At 39.7% G+C, this 15408-nt stretch overlaps 1 protein-coding gene across 4 annotated transcripts in view; it reads right to left on the reverse strand.

Moving 5' to 3' along the window:
• UBAC2 (UBA domain containing 2) overlaps window positions 1-15408 on the reverse strand; it is a 104550-nt gene that overhangs the window by 10091 nt on the left and 79051 nt on the right. For all 4 annotated transcript variants that reach the window (XM_074562314.1, XM_074562304.1, XM_074562295.1 and 1 more), the window contains exon 7: window positions 9744-9989. In XM_074562314.1, the coding sequence (XP_074418415.1) occupies window positions 9744-9989 (246 nt within the window). The remainder of the gene's footprint in view (window positions 1-9743; window positions 9990-15408) is intronic.

The following is a 15408-nucleotide window of genomic DNA, read 5'->3' on the forward strand; positions in this document are numbered from 1 at the left end:
ATTTTTTAACAAAAGAAAAATTCAGTTTCCTTTGGTTTTAGCAGTGCAAAGGCTGGGTGAATTGCTAAATTGTGAATTCTTTGTTACTGCCTGGTAGAAGACAAAAATACCAAGGAGACCTTTTTACTGATCTCTGATAAATCACTACTAGAAGCGGATTAGGAGAACATCAGGGATGTCGGAACTTCTGTTACAGGAAGACAACAAACCAGTCACAAGGTTAGATGACCAAAGAATGAGATTTAAGAACTGACTGAATTAAAGGAATGGGAAAATGGCAACTCTTCATTGCAGAAAAGGTTGTAAGGAAATGCCATACTGACAACTTATTCTTGGATAGCTGCCAGAGCTTTACGTACTGAAGTTGTGCCTTATGAGGTCACATCCTTGATGTCTTTTTTTGTTTTGGGTTGTTGTTCTTCTTTTATGGTGTCTGGGACAATACCGTTTGCAAGGAAAGGAATATCCTCCCTTCCTACAGAATAAGGAAGAGATACACATACCAGTCTAGAGCTAGCAAATGTCTCTGATTGTACAGCTCACTAAAACCCTAGTTATGCAATTTCTTTTCAAGCAGTCTCCTTCCTCTCTTTTTGAAAAGGCAACTCTACGTGTTTCCCATATACGTACCTGCTCCTTGGCGTATTTTGTAAAAGCACTTCTTATCCAAAGCCTGACAATTAAAATGCTGTATTATGGACAATTAACAAATATCCAGTTAAGTAGCTGTCACATCTGCACCTATTTGAATTAGAATAATTTAAAAAGAAATGATATAAAATGCTTTATAAAAGTCCTCTTGAAAGTGATGTATGTGGTTAAGATATTTTGATAATCTTATCTCATGTATATGGTTAATGCCAACTCGCCATCTGTTTGCACAAACAGGAAGCACCTCCTGATATCTGTCCTGTTCACCTTTTCTTAACATAACAACCGCAGAGAAAGAAAAGAAAAAGGAAATTGCTTTGCATTTCATCTTTTAAAGTAACATTTTTAAAGTTTGCTACTCTGCACAGGAGCCATTACTTGGTACAGACATAAATACTGTCTTACTTCTTTCAAATAAATCTTCATTTTAAAAAACATACTGAAAGCAAGAAACACTTATTTGCTTTTCAGACAGTTTTTTTTCTACAAATTATTGATTCCAAAGTACACATACTGATGGTATAAGCAAAGAAAAAGCATAGCCGTGAATGACACAATGACACCTGCTGCCCTCAACAATACATAAGAAAGATCGATGGCCAGATCGAAAGAAAGATCGAAATTTGCCATAGACTTATTCAAATGCCTAGCCTGCCTCTTATCTGCAAGGACAAAACTCTTCTGTTTTTTTGGTTGGGCTTTTTTGTTTGGTTGGGTTTTTTTTTTTATTATTATTTTTTACTTTAATAACGTCTTTTGAAAGGGGGTAGAAATCTAATAGTATTAGTGTTGTGAGCATTTTTCTTAATGATGGAATGAATTTTTCACCAAGGAAAGCACTCTAGCAATTTCTAATGATATTTCAATTTCCTGTGTAAATTTACCCTACAGACAAGCCTCCTTAGCCAAGAGGCTCTGTCTCCAGCTCTTAGTTGCTGCATCCTGAACTTTGATGCCTGCATTGTCCCAGAGGAGCTCATGTGTTCACAGAAGTTCAGAAATCCACATGTGGTCTTTTCTGAAGCTTGATCAGCTATTTCCTTTGAAATCTAGGACGAATACCTTAATCTGGTCTCTGAAGCTGCCTGAGAGACAATGGAAGGGATTTCAGCACAGGGATGATGCTTTCGTAGTAGCAGAAGCCAGAAATGCCAACGGGCAGGCTGTCTGCTCCTTGGAGGTGAGGTGGGAACGGCCGCTTCTGCTACTGCATTCAAGGAGGTGCACTTTTCAGTACTGCCCTGATGCAGTAATTCAGCCAGAAAGTGACGGATCACTATGCCAAGAAGATATTTCGTCTCAAGCAGAAGTTGAAAGATAGCATTTTTTAGAACTCATGTTATTCATTTGTCTAACATTAAGGAAGCATGGATCAGGATTCTCAGGCTTTGTTTGCACTAACAAATGGAGATTTGGATCTTCCCTAGACAACAGAGGCAGGTCTTCAACCACCTTTTCAAAGCACTTCCTTTTCCAAACTTTCTGGCTTCACTTTTGCTCTTCATCCAAACTGGGCTCTTGCTGTGATGTGTGACATCACAGATATGGTCATTGCTACATCAGTTGAAAACACGCATCAGTGACATACTATTGGCAGTGGGCCTTGTCAGTTTTTCCCCACAGGATCTCAGGTATATATTGAAAAGTTCATATTGAAAAGTTATTAAAAATGAGTCTTTATAAGTGAGTACCTTCTGAGAGGTGAAGCTGTCAATCGTAATCACCACCTTAATTTTAAAGGAATAACATGATTTGGAGCTGTTTTACATTGGGCATTCAATACTTCCTGAGTGCGATTAATTGCGTGGGGGGGTCCAGTGTGCCAAATGCTGAAGGCAGGTCTACCAGCGTGAACACTGAGTCTGGGCTTGATGAAATGATGTTAGCTCCATTTTAGACGTTTTACACAAAACAGAGACAGTTCTAACCCTTAGAACATGGCTCCCACTGGCGACAGCGGACTGTTATTAAAGCATAATGATTAGACAGATAATTCTTCATTCACCTCCTGTGCACAAGCCTTTTCAAAGAGGAACAAGTAGAGGCTGAAACAAAAATGAGAAACTGGAGTTCCAAGATTGTTTTGATTTGACAAGCTGAGATAACAAACTCTGGGCACAAAGAAAACTCAAACCCAAATTCTCCAACATACTAGCATAAACACATACTTGAGTATATAAAGGGCTGTGATGATGTAGGGAAAAAAAATAGATTAGCATCCCATTTTGAGATGTAAAGATTCAAGTTCTGTCTTAGGTTGCAAATAGGAGCGGCTTCCATTTGTTGACATCCCAAAGTCAACAGACAAGGTGCCATACTTGCAACGCTGTTTGGCGAAACTTTCGTATCTATTGTGCCTCTTAAGATAGTGCATTAAGGAACAACCAGTGAAACTGATCCGCAATTGTTATGTGCTAATATCCAGGTGCTAATCAGAAAACCTGAATCATACTAGGGTGGACCACTTACTATCTGAACTACATGCTTCTTGGTTACTACATGCTATGGAAGATGACACTAGGAAGAAGAAATGGCCTCCCGTCAAGTCTCTCACAGTGCAGACTGGAAGGACAATAGAAGCAGCCCTGGAATCCAATAACCAACCAACCCCCAAACTGGATGCCTTATTTACCCCATGTTCAAAGCTAGAAATGAAGGGACAGGTACAGCTAAAAAGAAACTTGCCTTCTGTAAAAAGGAACTGATCAGGTAACAGAGAACTACATACTCTGGAAATGTTTAGGGACATTTGTACTCCAGGAGCTTTCTTATGGGGGAACTACTTCAAGTTAAATTGTCAGAGGAAGAGAATATTGAACACAGGAGAATAAACATACTCTATTTCTGCAAAAATTATTTGCTTTGAAATAAAATAGTACTTTGCTTTAGGAAGTCGTCCAACCACTGCTTCTCTACGGAAACTGATTAGAAATATTAAACCAAATTCAAAGGCTATAGCTCAAAAGCCCAGTCAGACAGAAAGCAAATTTCGTAATTCCAGTCCAAGAAAAAGATGATAGTTCAATGTGTGAGCAGGGTGCTACCAAGGACTAGGAGTCACGGACAGTTAGCCTTATGACTGTTACAACTGGCTGTTAATGAGACACATTCAGTAACAGTAGTGTCTATCAGCTTGTGGAGTTGGCAATTTCCATGAAAAAGACAGAAAAATAAAGCGGTCTGTGGAAGAAATAGTCCAAAGCTGTTTGTTACCTGGATCAGCACCCTGGAAATTCAACAATTTTAATTTCATACCTGGTATCCATGAAAAAAAAATATTCAGAAAGAGAAAACAAAAGTATCTAAATAGGAGTGGGTTATCAACTGCTGCAAATATGTTATTGAAATGAAACAATACAAAAAACAGAGTACACACATGCCAACATCAGCGGGGTATGCGGTTTTTATACTCAACAACCTCTAAGAGTAAAGCTTCTCTTTTGAAGTAAAAACAGGCTTATTCTCAACAAAGAAAACATTATTAAACAGTTACAGAGAATAATCAAGATTTGAAAATGCCATAAGAGTGTTAAAAAGCAAGGGATGAGTTAAAGACTCACTGAGGTCTGAAGGAGAAGATACTGTTTTCTCTACAAAAATTGAAGCTGTCTGTGATTTCAAAAAAAGGCTTGGGGTGTGTCCACACATGTACATCGACATGGAGAGGAAGGAAAGAATGAAGGAATACTGAATCTAAATTTAGCCACAATGATTACTGCTGCAGCATACGTGCTTCATTCATGGGCTGAAGTAAACCCATAAACCACTTATTAGTTAACAGAATTCTTTAAAAATACTATGTCAACTCCTGTATACACACATCTCAGGAGTCTGAGCTCAAAGAACTTTTCTATCCTATCGGTATCGTACGTATAGTTTGCTTTGAAGTTTATGGCAAGGTTGCTAAAGGCTGTTTCTATTCAGCTATGTCACAAAATCCCAAAGTAGCCTTAGGTAACACAGACTAGTTGGAATGGAAACCTAATTCGAGCAAAAGGCTTTGTGTAACACTTGGTTGAAAATCTCAGCCATTTATTCAGGTAAAGCAGTCTGGTAGATTCCTTCCTGACAATAACATGTACATACGTGGAACAATATGAACAAGCTGCTTCTATCCAAAGTCCTGTCTGTGACGGCAAGAGTTTATACGGACACAGCAACATATAAAAGTTGCAGAAGTTCTTCAGCGTTCACAATGTCTGTTTGAAGGACTTGTTCTTGGTGCTCAAACTTCTGAAATTATTCAAGACGACTTCACCAAGGCGGCATCTCTCAGTGCCAGTGGGAGAGCTAAAGAATATGCTGAGATCTGGTTCTTAAACTTCTTTAAGAAGGCAGAAACGGACTGTCTGGGAGTATCTTCACCAAGGGATACTTTTTTCTACTATTGTGAATGAGGATAACATTCCTGACGAGGAATTCTTGTGCCAGGAAAGTCTTTGCTCCGCTAATTTACTTCTTCCCAGGGTCAGGAGTTAATCACTTAGGTACAGCCAGAAGGTAAATCAGCAATCTAGCGTCACAGTCCTTACGTGAAAAAATGTGAAACTCGCACATTTCTCAGGATATGAGACTCCCCATAACAATAAAGATACTCAGTGTGCCTACCCACAGAGCATCTCTCCAGTGTCCCAGGAGAAAGACATCTAATGAATGAACAATTAGAGGAAGTCACATTGTTATAGAAGTAGTCTGCTCTTTGCAAGCAGCAGAATCTCATATAGAGATGCCGTGTGATATGAATCAAAAGAGAGTCTGGCCTCCCTGAAAAGTAATGGCATCTGGAATAGAAGAACAAAAAGACAGGAGGGAAAAGGCAAAAATAATCTCAAAGTGGAAGATGGTGCAGAAAAAGGGTAATGAAGTGAAGATTTTCATAGACGGCTGTAGGCTTATCACACAGTCTGGAGCAACCTGGTGAAGCTCTTTTCTGAACAAAGAAACTTAAGAGAAACCAATAAGCAGGCAACACAGTGTCTTTAACATACTCAGCATGAATAAAGGAGTAAGTGCTCTGTGGATACACAAAGCATTTTTTAAAGATGAAGGGACTGAGGCTCATACACCGCCCCCCCAGACTAGGCACAGGGATGAGCGCTCGAAGGAGAAGTGGTGTTTAGTTGCCAACATAAGGCGCTGACCACCTTTTCTGCAACTTTGCACCACCTTCCACGTATCTGTCTTTAGTGACAACAGTGTTGTCAATAATACTTAGGCAAAGACTGCTCCCTTACCTATTTGCAAATTGGTTATCTGCCAGCCTCCCTCCAAGTTTCTTAATAAGAAGTGAAAGTCGACTCCCTGCTACCACACTGGTGTGCAGATGCAGCAATTGCTTCCCTTTTCCTACCAGGGCTTTAATTTGGGTTACAGAAAGATAAACTTTAGAAAAATGCTAGGAAATGAAAGCGATCAAGAAATAGAAAAGTCAGGAGAGGAAGACCAAAAGTGTTAATTGATATTACAAAATTTAAAGGATAAAATAGTACCCAAAGACCTCAACTACACCTTGTCCAAATCAGAGAAAGGCAAGAGGCATCTATCCCTAAAATCCTATGAGCTTTACGATGCATCAGCAAATGATTACTGGTGGTGAGACAGGATGGGAGAGAACTTCCCCCAAAGTGAAGAAGGATTTTTTACAGGAGCAAACACAAAGTATGGGAAACAATGGAGATGAAGGGGAAGAGATGATGAAAATGTGGGAGGAAAACGGCATAGTGGGGAATGAAAATGTGAAAAAGGTATGAAGGGAAAAAAGACATCAGATTAATGGGAAAAAAAGAAAAGTAGGATAAATTATTTAAATTAGAAAAGAGGACAGGCAAAAGAGCGTGAAAGAAAAGAACGAAGAAACTAATGTTTTAAAAGCAGTAACAAAACAGCAAGCTGGTATTTTTTGAGGGAATGAATACATATGGCACACATTTTATTCTACTGTCTCAAAAGCGGCACGGAGGTGATGCAGCTCCGTGCATCCATAATTTCTCAGGATTATCTACGGAAGAAAAAAAAGAACAGAAAGTTTTCGATATGCACGCTACCATCTGTTTAAAGGCTGTATCCACAGCAACTAAAAACCAAGACAAAAATCAGTCACCATGCAACCACACACCCCTGAGAAACTAGCAATGTAAGACAGTTTTTTCAGTTTCTAACAACATATTCAGACACAGGGCAGAAATGAGGTACATCAAGTAATGAAGTTGGTGGTTTATTTTCAAATTCTACCACATACTCAACCTACTCCTCGAAGTTATGGGTGTCTGATAACCCAGCACTCACACGCACAGCCCTGTGCTTTGGGCTCCTCCAGACCAGAACATTTCAGCTAGAGAAAGACTGGGAAATGTAAAGCTCAAAGAGTTGCCGGCAAAGAAATTCTGGGGTGGTTGGTTTTTGGCGTTTTTTTTGGGGGTTGTTTTTTTTTTTTGGTAGAAAGCATCCAAAGTTAATTCTGCTTTGGATAAAAGAGATAAAATTACTTACATTCCAGTATCTTGGATACTACAGTATCCAAGTACTGTTTTACTACAGTCAAAACAACTTACGAGAAACGTTTTTTCTCCAGTTACTTTCCTTGATTTTTTAACTATTTTTTTTTTAAACTTTTACTCCTTTTGTGTTGGCTTGCCTAACTTGTCAGGCTCACATTCTTCAGAATTTCTTGCAAAGACCTGGAGAATAAGCTTACTACAAAAAGCATCTACTTAAGAAAGGGGCCTCCTTACGGCCAGAACAGTTTGCCACATTGTGCAGGCAATGGAGCTCTACCTGTCATGTTCTTGTGTTCTCCTTCCAAATGCTACCAATATGCAGGGAAACTGCATTGTCTCTTTTCTCAAATGATGAGCTGAAGGGGTAAAGGAGGAATGCGCAGAGCATGTTCTCAAGGGGCAACTAAACAAAATTGTTGCACTACAGCACACAAAGGAAAGTTAATTTCCCTCACCAAACAAAACAGAAAGCAGGAGAGAGGATGTTAATTTGTCTCATCTACGGCACATTACCTATGGACAGCATATTGGGACTCCAGAAATCTGGGCAACGTTCTCCAAGAATATAATTCAAAGCCTTATTTGATGACTGATATATACTTCACAGCTTTTATTATTTTGAGTTTCACAAAAAAAACTCCCTAAGAAACTGATGTGCATTCTTTACCAGCTTCACTCCGACACGTAAATTATCATCTAAATTCTGTAACATGATCTGTTCAACTGCACTGTCTTCAAATTACACCTTTCCAAGCCTCCAAAGGCAAAACAATTGGCCAAGTACAACAACCCGCAAAGCTATTTTCAATTTTTAAAATATTGAGATTGAAATTAGTCTGCTTTTCATTTTTACCGCTATATCTCAACATTTGTGAATGATGCCCTTTTTGATTTAGTCGATGGCCAGTAAATTCTTTGAGTGAGTCATTAAAAAAGGGCTGGTCAAAAGCTTTCATGACACATCTTTTCTGAAGAGCTTCTCTGCAACGTTCATACATTGATCCCATTGCCTTCCAGTCATTGGTTTCACAGATTAGCGCTAGCAGTTAACTCAATGCCACGCCCAAGTTAAAAGCCAAACATGAAGGTAACTTGAAAGTGTTTCAGCAAGTTGTAAAGGGATGCATCTTGGTGATGTTCAAACAATGTTCATTTATTTTACTTAAACCTCTCCACCTTTTAAAAGAACTCTATTTGAAGTCAAACATGAAAAGATGTTTTTCCACTTTCATTGTTTATAGCCTAAGGAAAGGAGAAGATGAAAAGAAAACCTTATAAACTCTCCTTTTATCATTTACTGTTCTGAACTTATTTACCACTTTTTGCAATTAAAGATATATTATAAAGATTCTCCTTCGTAACTGGAAATGGCTTCTTCCTCCTATCTGAAGAAACTTGGCTGCGCTCTTCCCAGCAGCTTGTAGCCCAACAGACACTTTCAATTCAGTTTCTATTACAACGGCAACATTCAAGAACTGAGTAATTGCTAGTTCAGTTCTTACGTTAAAAGTGATTAACGTTCTAATGGGAATAGAGAAAAGGAGATTAGTATCTTCTACCTGGGGAAGAATTTCATCAGATTGAAATGTTAAGGAATCAAGGAAAACAGAATTGTGTTATCAGGGACTGGAAACAAGGATTTATACTCAGTTGTTGGCCAAAGCTTTATGCTATCACACCTCTAATTCTGTTAATATAGTAACGGTAACATAGCTATACCGACTTGCACTACACTACCGCAAACACAACGACAACTTGTGTATCAGTACAGAGCTGTGTTTCAGGCAGAGGAAACTCAGTAAAGACCTCAAGCTGGTAGGCTGCAACTAAATTATGAGCAATATATGTTCACACAGAGCAACGAAAGGCCTGTGGTGTTCACTAGGTTTGATAGAGTAGTAACACGCATATATAAGATACTGGAAAAAGTGAATTGAGACACCATCTGCCTTGGTTTACTGCCCAACAACGCAAAGTATGTGCACATCTGCATTTGCTGGTTTGACTAAAACAGAGAAAATAAACAGGCTCCACTATTCTATTAAATAAGGAAATAAAACAAGAGCATTAAATGCAGCAAGCAGAAAGTCCCTGTGGTTGACCTCTGTAAGAAAGTTACAGAATTTAATTTCTGCACTTTCTTAAAAGAAACAAGCCTTATTCAAAGTACATCTGCAAACAAAGGAGATAGGTAGACAATTTTCAACCTCTCTGAGAAGTATGCTAACAATACAAATACTCAGAAGAGTCAGGAGCATTTTGGCTTCCTAACTTTCTGCAATGGCTCTTAATAAGGACCATCGACACGCAATTACTTTACCTTTGAGTCTCATTTTTGGTGAAAGAATGCCAAAAGTATTGATATCCTAACAGGATTGTCTGATATTCTGCTTACATCTGATGAAGCAGTTTTAAGTTATAATGCTATATAAAACACTTACATGGCTATTAGCAGTACAACAGTGTATGAAAGACTGATGGGGAAGAATAAAGAAATACATTATTTTTAAGAAACAGGAATCATAAAAGATATATAAATCAAAAATATATTTTTCCCATAACTTAATATAATCCTTACAGAACATGTATCAATACCTGCTGCTGCCTTTGCCGCCTCATTTGGGCAACCTGAGACATCATGATTTGACGATCCAGTAACTCCATTCTCTGCTGCCTCTGAATGTCAACTGTTGCTCCCATTCCCACACGAACTTCATTTGTTGGTTCCGCAGATGAGAAGATTGGTTCAAGAGTCCATGAAAATATCTTTGCTACCCAGCTGGGTACACAAAGAATTCGATGAACTTTTAATATACTGCTATTGTAGCAAATCCCAGAAACCTAAAACAAATAAACAAACAAACAAACATGTTAAAAAAAACCCAAAACCCAACCCAAAATTTACTTTGTATTTAGCTGCAGCTAGCAGTTGGTCTGTTTTTTAAAGCACTTTTTATCGTATTTACCCAGAGTTCTCAGTCAAGAATGAGAGAAAGATCAGGGGATTTCTTTACTTCCAACTTCCCCACAACTACGGAGTATTATTTTTTTTAAATCTGTGTGCTGCATTGCCTGTGACTCAGAAAGCTGCTTGGGGTTTTTTGTTTGTTTCAGAATCTGAGCCCAAAGTAAGCGACCCTTTCTCAAACAGGTCAAAATTGAAACAAAATTTTCATTTCTAGTAAAGGAAATGGTCAGGGTATGCTGCATGCTGAGCCAAGAAGATTAAGGCTGCCCTTGAGGATGATGAAGCACTGTAAACACTCCTCAAAAAAACAGCCCCCTTAAGGCTTCTGCCCCCACCACCCAGATCTCTCTCTTTCTAGTAAAAACAAACACAAACCACCTGATCTGAAGTTAAGTCTAAGAGTATGCACAGACTTATTCCAAAAGGATACCATCTACCTCATAGGAGAAAAAAAAAGGTTCAAAAACTAGTTCATTAAAAACAGTGATATTGAAAAAGTCTTTGTGATGCGCTTGTCCCACCTATAAGGAAAAAACCCGTTCCCTGCATTCACACTCATGCTTGCCTTGGAACTTGATTTAATTTCAGATTCAGGAGGAGCAACAGAAATCCATGTGTCCCCTAAATGATCTACAGTCATCACCCAACCACCATTTTAAATCCCATTACGAAGCTCTAGCATTTGAGCCCAAAGTGGTCCGTCAGGAAGGTCAAAGTTCTTGCACAAATTCCGAGTCTGCCATTCTGCTTTATGCCACATTTCAGTATTCATTACTATTTACGGTCTGTTATGGCACAACAATTATGCTATGACAACAGAGTGAAATGAACAGGAAGAGATATGAACCCAAAAAAATCTGTAAACACACCCAAACAATGCAACTATGCTAGAAGCAGTGTAGAAACTCCACATCTGGGCTATTTATTTGGGGATACTTATTTTACCTCACTGACATTTGTATAAACGTACCAAACGCATTGCTACATATACAAAGGGAGACAGTGTAGGAAAATGCAACATTCTTTGGGAGGGGGCTATTTTTCAGATTATCTACAAGGTTATTGTTAACTACCCAGTGAGATGATGAGATTTTTAGGAAAAATACATTCTGCTTTGGGAAACACCGATTTTCATTTTATTCTACTTTCATTTTATGACTGGTCTTCGGTTGTAACACCGAACACAGGTTACCATTCTAAAATGAGAAAGAAGGGTATTAAACTACCCTTAATCCCTTCAATCCTTTGTGCTCTGAGGAAGGAGGTAAATAGGATGGGATGAAAGGAAGGCCATAATCTGTGGCATCATAGCGAAAGCTGTCTTTAAGAAAAAATTTTCTGTATTCAAAGAGAGGTCCGGACTGGACTCCAGGAATGACAGGGCACTGGAACAGAAGCATCTTCATGACCTCAGAAATTCTTTCCGCAGCTCTAGTGAAACTGTTCCAGATGACTGTAAACTCACGACCAAAACTTGCGCACATCAACTGGAAACTAAGATAGAACTATAATCGCCAAAGAATAAGTGAAGGAAAATTCATATCACTCCTGCAATTCATCTACTTTTGGTATGTAGTACTTGAGATATCTACCTAGCAAGAAGGTCCCTCAGAAGCTAAACACTGAGTCCCAAGAGAGTTATGTAGATAGGCTCCTCGCTCAAGAAAACCTAGATTGTAGGGCTACCAGGAAGGTCACTTTTTTGGGAGCAAGAATTACTGAACCAGATTGCAAATATTATGTATATATTTAATCTGATGATTTCTTACATGCAAAATGCACAAGCAGCACCAGAACCTACAAACTATCTTCCTTCCTCCCATCTCATATCTTTAGGCTATGGAGCCAGGCCCCCGCTTTGGTCCCAGGGATTTTTTATTACTGGTTGCACAGGTGCAACGAGGCAGGGAAAGAGCACTCCAGCTCAAAACACTTTGTCCAACATCACACCAGCATTCCCTCACTTCTTCCAGATGTCCCTCCCAGATACTGATCTCTGCCCTCTCTTATCACCTACGCTCCTTTGTTAAGGTCTAATGTTTTCAGGGTACCCTAAACCTTGAACGGGTTCAAAAAGTCACAAGAACAAAACAAAACAAGCGGTGATAGGAAAATCTACATCTCCCTGAAATGTATGACAAATCTCGACACGTGTCTGAACACATTAACCACAAACAGAACCGTTCTTTTACCAACTCAAGATAGAAAATACAGCAAAGAGATAGCAACAGAATGTCTTTAGTGTCAGTACTTTGGGACTTGTTTGTCTCAGAAGGGAAAGTGTACTGCAAGCAACTACTAGAAGCTGCATCAGTAAAAACATTCTCGTATTTTTCTAAGTAGTGACAGCTAGTCATAAAATCATTTAGGTTGGAAAAGACCTTTAAGATCATCAAGTCCAACTGTAAACTTAACGCTACCAAGTCCACCATTAAACCATATCCCTCAGCACCACGTCTACACGTCTTTTAATACCTCCAGGGATGGTGACTCAACCACTTCCCTGGGCAGCCTGTTCCAATGCTTGATAACCCTTTTGGTGAAGAAACTTTTCCTAATATCCAATCTAAACCTCCCCTGGTGCAACTTCAGGGCGTTTCCTCTTGTCCTATTTGGGAAAAGAGACCAACACCCACCTCGTTACAACCTTTCTGGCAGTTTTAGAGAGCAAGTTGTTCCAGAGCATTTAATCAGAAGAAAAGGCTTTGTAAGGCTAAAAGTTTATGGACGTTGCTAAAATGGAGGACGGCATTTAGCACTGCTCGTGAGACTCATACACACGGCTCCTACCTGCCCTCCTAGCCTTACTGAGCTCACTGGAGTAGCACGCTTGGTCTATAGGCAATGCACCAGTTGCAGTGGGCGGTCCTCTCTCTTCTTGCTGCTCCTCAACACCAAACTAGTGTCCTGGCCCCTCCTTGTCCTGCCTTAGACAGAAACCCATTGTGTAACCAAAACGTGTGGACTTCTGTGCTTGCAGAGCAGGAAGCCAAGAAGTCTGACAATATAAAATTCACAGTAAAAACTAAAATAAAAAGCACCTGGTGAAGGAATAAGACAAAATTGTGTGAGATTAGCAGAAGAGAGGTGTATCTTCTACATATAGTTGCCAAGAAACTTATTGTGCACCAGTAACTGTTCAGGGCAATTGTGTGAGACTGCAGATCTTCACAAGTATAAGCAGATGGAAGGACAGACTGGGCTGTGAAGCGCACCAAGTGTACACTGGCAATCCACCTTCCTACCTCCACATCTGTTAGGATTTCAGTGCCGCTCCCCTTCTCTCCTTTGATTTACTGCTCCAAATATAAAGCCATTAGATGGAAGTACAAGAAACTTTAAACGCTGTGCTCAGTTGTAACAAATTTTCAAGAAGTTCCACCTAGTGAGGAAGAGATACCTATTTGCATATTTCCAATAAACCCAGAATGGAGACATATGTAGTTAAAATAGGTCTCGTGATTCAGTCTGGTTTAGTGTCATACCCCCATCTTAATGTCAAGTATTTCCAAAGAACTTCCTCTTTGGCTGGTTCATATGTAGAACTTGATATATATCATTTTTAAAAAACCCAAGCTTTGACAAAGCATAAAGTAACTTTCTACAGACATGTAGTGAATTTCTAGTGTTTAAGAAAGTAGACCAACTTTGTTTATTCAATGAAGGTAAGATGACCTCATTATATCCTAACTTCAACACTGTATATCAGGTTAAAGGGCTACAATGCCCAAACAGACGAGCCTCCAGAGTATTTTAGGCTCTAAAAAGTTACCGCAGAAAGATGTTGCAGTTAAGTTCACATTGTTAGAATGGAGAATTTTTGGCTGGCAATGTAAAATGGATCTTAGTTGTTTTCTTGTAGTCATACCATCATAACCTACAACCTCACCCACCATATCATATCAGGCAAAATGCTAAGCAGAGGAAATGGAGTATGCTAGAAACTGTCTGGCATGCTGCAGAAAAAAGCATGCTCACAGTTTTTCAGTTTCTTAACATCATGGCTTACTACTGGTCCTTCTGAAGTTTCCTAACCTCTTCCCACCCCTGTAGAAAGCACAACTTCCTCTCTCCTTCCCTCATGTCCCTCCAAAGTTGTACACGTTTTAGAAAAAGGAAGTAGCTGTAGTTTCTCTTTTAGATTAGGTGAACCACAACTTGGGAGCTCACGAATATTTTACACGACAAAGACACATATGCTTCACTACTAACTGAAATATTTGAAATCACTGTACTTGATTAACATTAAAAAAGGAAATCAAATAAACAGTAGGCAGACTGGTGTAGAAAACTATGTTGAAAATTATTTCACCTAATGGTGACAACTTGACAGAATTAAATATCAGCAAATATCCAATTATTTTGTTCTAAATAATTTAAATATATTCATGACGTGTATTCAAGACTTTGCTATTTTCAGATATCAACAAACTGAAAGCAAACCGGCAAGAAATTGGCCAAGGGACGCAGGAGACCTGCATGGCTGATCAGGGAGCTTCTGAAAAAGCTCAAGTGGAAGAAGGAAGTTCACAGTAAGTGGAAGAAGGGACTGATCCCTTGGGAGGATTACAAGAATGCTGCCAGAGCGTGCAGGGATGAAACAAGGAAAGCCAAGGCCGTCTTGGAATTAAACCTGGCCAGGGATGTCAAGCTCAACAGGAAGGGCTTCTACAAGTATATTGGAAGCAAAAGGAAGACCAGAGAAGTTGTGGGCCCACTGCTGAATGAGACAGGAGCCATGGTGATGGAGGATGTGGAGAGCGCGGAGTTACTGAATGCCTTCTTTGCTTCAGTCTTTACTGCTCGGCCCAGCCCTCAGGAGTCCCAGGCACTGGGGGAAGTAATGGGGAAAGAAGAAGACTTCCCTTGGGTTGAGGAGGATCGAGTGAGGGATCAATTAGATATTCACAAGTCCATGGGCCCCGATGGGATGCACCCGAGAGTGCTGAGGGAGCTGGCGGAAGTCATTGCTGGGCCACTCTCCATCATCTTTGAAAGGTCCTGGAGAACAGGTGAGGTGCCTGCGGACTGGAGGAAAGCCAATGTCACTCCAGTCTTCAAAAAAGGCAAGAAGGAGGAGCCGGGGAACTACAGGCCGGTCAGCCTCACCTCCATCCCTGGAAAGATGATGGAACAGCTCGTTCTGGGCATCATCTCAAGGCATGTGGAGGAAAGGAAAGCTATCAGAAGTACTCAACATGGATTCACCAAGGGGAAATCATGTCTGACTAATCTGATAGCCTTCTATGATGACATGACTGGATGGGTAGATGAGGGGAGGGTGGTAGATGT

Source organism: Larus michahellis, chromosome 1 (genome assembly GCF_964199755.1).
Source record: "Larus michahellis chromosome 1, bLarMic1.1, whole genome shotgun sequence".
Taxonomy (NCBI): domain Eukaryota; kingdom Metazoa; phylum Chordata; class Aves; order Charadriiformes; family Laridae; genus Larus; species Larus michahellis.